General features: G+C 42.7%; 1 protein-coding gene across 1 annotated transcript in view; it reads left to right on the plus strand.

The window, feature by feature from the left end:
• Window positions 1–6,000, plus strand: part of GCC2 (GRIP and coiled-coil domain containing 2) — a 108,246-nt gene that overhangs the window by 25,002 nt on the left and 77,244 nt on the right. Inside the window, exon 5 of the mRNA XM_073590486.1 lies at window positions 1,738–1,842. Within this exon, the coding sequence (XP_073446587.1) occupies window positions 1,738–1,842 (105 nt within the window). The remainder of the gene's footprint in view (window positions 1–1,737; window positions 1,843–6,000) is intronic.

The following is a 6,000-nucleotide window of genomic DNA, read 5'->3' on the forward strand; positions in this document are numbered from 1 at the left end:
AATTATTGTAGAATAGTTTGAAGACTCTATATACAGAGCCCTGAAGTGCCAGAACAGCAGAATCCCCTCTCACGTTACCCCATTTTTGAAATTACACTCCTCTGGGAATTTATCTACAGATATAGTGATGATTTTTTCTCCACAAGTGTTTTCCAGAAAAAAGCAGCAGTGGATTTTGCCAAGTGAAAATTGCCAATCTACCAATGTAGTGCCCGGTAGATTGTGCCCAGCTTGTGCTTCTGGAGACATGCACCTGTAAATTAGGCGGGCTCTCCTCATTAGAGATGCCAAACACAAGGACGCTAAATGTGACTTGGACACACTGACGCTCAGAAGGGAGTGGGCATTTAGGAGTGCAGAAATCGCTGGATTACTTTAGGAGACAAGGAGTCATTTAGCTTTTCCAGAGCCTTTGTACTACCATTTTATCTTTTTACAGAAATTTATCTATTTATTGGTGTAATTTTTTTTTCATTTTTTATTTTATAATTTAAAAAAAAAAAAATAAATAAATATATATATATATATATATATATATATATATATATATATATATATATATAATTTAACAATTTTTTTTTTCTTTTTTTTTTATAAACCAAGTCCTTTTATGAGACTTTAACTGTTATTACGCCAGTCGCTGGTATAATGCATTGCAATGCTTTATACTTATCAGTGCTGCACTGACAGTAGCCTCTTAAGGCCCTTTTACATTTAGCAATGCACCAGCGATCCGACGAGCGATCCGACCCGGTCAGGATCGCTGGTGCATCGCTAAATGATCGCTAGTGAGCTTTCACGTAGAAAGACCTCACAGCGATTCAGCAGCGACGCAGCGGACGATACTCACCTTTCACACACAGCGATCCTGACGTCCTCCCGCCCGCCTCCACGCGTCGCTCGTCGTCACAGCAGGAAGCCCCAGCAGGAAGCTGACGACAAGAAATGGAGCCGGACATTCTCGCGCGATCAGCGATAACCAGCGGGGGAGCGGTCGTTGGTAAGTATCACACATAGCGATATCGCTAGCAATATCGCTATAACGTCACAAAACCGGTGATGTTATAGCGATATTGCTAGCGATATCGCTTAGTGTAAAACCCCCTTTAGACCATACTCTGAGAATAATGTAACAGGCTTGTTGTAGCTACCTCACCCAGAGGTAGTCACGATGACCTCTGGTTGCCACACCAACGATTGGGCCCTCTCGATATCAATGCACCGATCTGAAGGGAGAGGGAGCCCCCGCCCTCTCCTAGCTTTCTCAATGCTGCAGTCAGTATCGATCGCAGAATTTAGGGGGTTAAATGTCCCATGGCCGTGCAGGCATTGCTCCTGGCCATGACAGCTGGAGCCTGTCTATAACTTAAGCCAAGCTCCCGTTGGCGATCATACTGCACAGCTTCAGTTCTCATATGATCATCATGACATAAATTTGTCATTTTGTGGGAACCCCTTCTCAACCATGATGTAAAATGTCGTGAAGGTATTAAAATAGAGTTTTAGAGGTAATGAGCGGGATATTCTTTTTAAAGCCAATATTTTGCTTTTATTTATCTACTGAACCTTAGTTGTGAACTGTGACCATTTTATGTGTCATCCTTACCATGAGGGTATTTCACGGCATGTTACTATTGCCATGGTAGAACCTTGAAAAACCTTCCCACATGATGTGTATAACAGATCATCATTATGTTGTGCATAGAATCCATTGTGCCTTTCTTTTGCTTCTTCTAGGCTCTTACTGATAGACTGGATGCTGTTCTCCTGGAAAAAGCAGAGACTCATCAACAGCTGGTTTCTATGAAGAAAGAATTGGCTAAAACGAAAGAAGAATTTGAGGTAATAAAAAAGCATGTCCGTAAAGGTGTTATCCGCACAGCATATAAGGATCTACTGTATTAGAGCCTACAAAGGAAAAAGTTTTTTGTCAGCTCACCAAACCGTAGCAAATGCGAAGTCTGGAGGAATGCAATCAATCCTGGGCGGTGCAGGGAACTTGGATTCCAGAAAATCTTGTAGGCACAATACTTGGGAGATGTTCCAGCAACTTCGACCAAAGGATGGTTAAAATCAAAAGACTTTATTCCAAAAAAATGATTAAAAACAGAATAGATGCATAAAAAACATATGGTTCACCAATGTGACAGACGCTTACGCGTTTCGGACTAGAGGGTCCTTACTCATAGCTTGTATACTGTATGAGCCAGAGCAGAGCCTATGTGATGGCCTCAGTGCAGATTTGCATTACATTGTGGCCGACTTCTTGGATTTGTCGCGCTATACTACTAATCAGTGGACACATGCAATTTCCCCATGAGATATAGAAGCCAGATTCAGGTCGCCTAAGTTTGATATTGGGTTGTCCATTTTGGAAAACCCCTTTTAAAGGATTTTAATGTGAACCAAAAACTGCAGTGGTATTAGTAAACTTCATGCAACAAAACCCCAATTCTAAAAAAATTGGCACTTTGTAAAATGTAATGATAACAAAAATGCAATGGTTTGGAAATCTATTATAGCCATATTTTAATCGCCACAGAACATAGATCACAGATCACAAGGGGAAAGTTAGACATTTTTCCATTGCATTTGGCTAAAATAACTCATTTAGAAATTGATGTCAGCAACATACAGTATGTTAAAAATGTTGGGTCAGGGCCGTGTCTATCAGTGTGTAGTATCCCCTCTTCCAACAGTATGTAAACGTCTGGCAAGTGAAGAGACCGACGGCCGGAGTATTGGGAGGGTTGTCCGATATACAATTCTACCTGCTCCACAGTCTTGGGTCGTCTTTGATGGATTTTTCGTTTCATAATGTTTTCTACCAAAACTACCAAATGTTTCCTCTTGGTGAAAGATCTGGACTGCAGGCGACCAGCTCATTACCCGAACTCTTCTTCTGTCAATCCATGCTGTTGTGCTGGATGCAGTATGCGGTTTAGCAATGTCTTGCAAGCCCTTCCCATTGTCTGGATGGGAGAAAATGTTGTAGAACCCCTATATAATAAGCATTGATAGTGCTTTTGAAGATGTGTAAGCTGTGCATGCCTGAGGCACTAATGCAACCCAATACCATCAGAGATGCAGGGTTTTAGATGCCCAGTTCATGAATATATTAAAAATAGCGATAAGTGAAAATGCTTGGATAAGGTGTTATCTGAGCACGCATGTGCGTTAATAGAGGATCTTCTGCATGCTCAAATACTATGTTCGCGTCACCGTGGTTGCATGTCTCGCAGCTGTTGACCAACCGCAACACATGCAGGGATTGCCTGTTTCTTAGCCAATCCCTGCATGTGTTGCGGATATCGAACAGCTGTGAGACATGCAGCTGTGGCAACTTGAACATAGTATACAAGCACGCCGAAGGTGCTCTATTAACATACTTGCTTGCTCAGATAACGCCTTATCCAAGCATTTTCACTCATCACTAATTAAAAAGTTAACCCTGCATTCATAGTGCTACGGGAGACACATCTAACAAATGAATCTATTAATTTATTACATAGGACCTGGATGGGTCATACCTTGTTTTCTTTTCACTCTAATTATTCTAGGGGAGTCGGCCTTATTGCACATAGAAGCATACAATTTATGTACATTGACTCCTTTAAAGATAATGTTGGCAGATTTATGGAGTCAGTTGCAAAATCTCACACTTTGAATGCATTGTTGTCGGGGTCTATTTTCCTCCCCCATATTCATACTTGCAGCATGGGCAAACATTCCCCTGGCGGTTTTGGGATCTGCAGTCTTCATGGAGGTTTACTGGGGTAGATGACAGTCTGTCCCCCTTTGGTTGCCTTATTGGAGAGGTGGGACTCCAATAAGGCAACCTATCATTAAGGGCTGCTGCAAGCCAGGAACGCGTCAGATGATTTCTGTAGAGCATACGCAATAGTACGATATGCGGTTTGTTTCATCAAGATGGAATAAAATGTGGTTGATTTTTACTATTGAAGCATGCAATTTTCTCCACCTTTTTCATTCAGGCCACTCTCCTCTCTGGCTTTAGGTGGAAGTGGTCCCACTAAGACTTTGATACTGCAAGGGCTGGAAACAACTCATTCTGGCTTACGATTATCAATTGTCCTAATGTTAAAGAGAGGATTTTGGAACGTTTTAATAGTAGTAGTTTAGGCTCTGCCCCTATTAATGTAGTTTGGGATGCCATCAGAGCCTTTTTGAGAGGGTTGTTGGTTTGTTAGATTAAGTTGATAAAAGACAATTCACAAAGAAGAAGTTTTGAACTAAATAGTAAAGTTCGAGAAACCGAAATATTGGTTTCCCAGTATAATAATATTATGAATAGGGAGCTTTAGAAAGTGGCGGGAAAACAACTACAATCATTTCAATTGGAACAAGCTGTTTTCAAAGCAATAATTTTATGACGAGGGGGAAACTATTGGCCACTTACTAACTAAACTGGCCAAAGCTCAGATATAATGCCTTTATACATCAGATGAGAGATGCGGAGAGGAGGATCAGTACTCAAACTCCCCACATTCTGCAGACTTTGCACAGTTTCTATGCTAGTTTGTATTTGTCAGGGGCGGAGTACTCGCACGTAGAATTAACAATACTTGGCTAGGATTGGCCTCCCAACTTTGGGTGAGGGAGATAGAGAACCCCTTAGTCTGACGACCTTCCAGTAGAGAGTTCTAATATATCTGACTGCTGCCTCGTTATTTGGAGATCATTAGTTGTTGAGGATATATTGCCAAGGTCACTAAATTAGGCTATAATAATTGTCCTACCCAAAGATGGAAAAGATAAGGAATTGTCAGACTCCTATAGACCCACTAAACCCATTTCACTACTGACGTCTGATAAGATCCTTGCCATTATGCTCGCAAACGGGCTGAGTCCTGTTATAATTTTGGTAATTGACCCTGATTAGGCTGGCTTTATGCCTTCAAAATCAAATGCTATTCATCGGCACAGGTTATTTTTAAATCTGGATCAGCACAGTCCGATCCTCTCCCTAAGTGCCACAAAGGTATTTGATAGTGTAGAGTGGAAATATATTTGTGCGGTGGTAAAGGGAATGGGATTGCGGCCTAATTTCATCAAATAGGTAATGCTGCTATATAAAGCCCTGACTGCTAGAATAAGAGCTAATGATCTTATCACGGGGAGTCTTGAGCTCTTTATGAGAACAAGAGGAGGCTGCTCACTATCACCATTACTTTTTGCTCTTTCAGTAGAACCCCTGACCTGTATTATTAGAAACCACCCAGGGATTAAGGGCTTTAACTATGTAGGTAAAGAGAAGTGGATTGCCCTGTATGCCTATAATTTGTTGCTAATTGTTAAAAATATCAATATCTTTTAACTGTAATGGACCCATTGAAAGGTTTGGGGTCTCCTCTGGCTTCACTATTAACTGTTCGTAGTTGGCTTTGCTTCCCCAGGATACTAATGATCTCTTCGAAACAACATGTCCTTTCTCACCCTTACCGGGTGTGTTGCTACCATTGTCTGGTATTGTCTGTAACACCGACAATGCTGTAGCCAACAACTGAGCTCCACGTCTAGAGCAGTGAACTCGGGCAGAGACACTGCGCTTAGTTATAGTCTACAACAGGGGTCCCCAACCGCCGGTCCGCGGCCCAGCACCGGGCCGCTGCAGTGCCCTTGCCGTTCCGCGGATACAAGGGGAGCCAGGGGCGGTCAGTGGCGTAGTGGGGGCTGGGGAGGCGTGTGTAGCGGCGGCAGGGAGCGATCCAAGCAGCTCCGCTGCCTGCAAGAGGGAATAGCAGGAGCGGAGCTGCAAGGACCCGTCCAGCTTCCTGTCTCTGACACAGAGAGGAGCGCGGCCGCTGCTGTGTCAGAGCAAGGAAGCGCGGGCGGCGGGCAGGTGAGAGGAGAGAGGTGGTGTCTGTGTGTGTGTCGTATAATATGTACTGTATGTGTGTATGTATGTGTGTGTCTGTGTGTGTGTCTGTCTGTGTGTGTACGTATAATATGTGTGTGTCTGTGTGTATGTATGTATGT

Source organism: Dendrobates tinctorius, unplaced genomic scaffold (genome assembly GCF_039654945.1).
Source record: "Dendrobates tinctorius isolate UK_male_01 unplaced genomic scaffold, ASM3965494v1 ptg000117l, whole genome shotgun sequence".
In the NCBI taxonomy this organism is placed as follows: domain Eukaryota; kingdom Metazoa; phylum Chordata; class Amphibia; order Anura; family Dendrobatidae; genus Dendrobates; species Dendrobates tinctorius.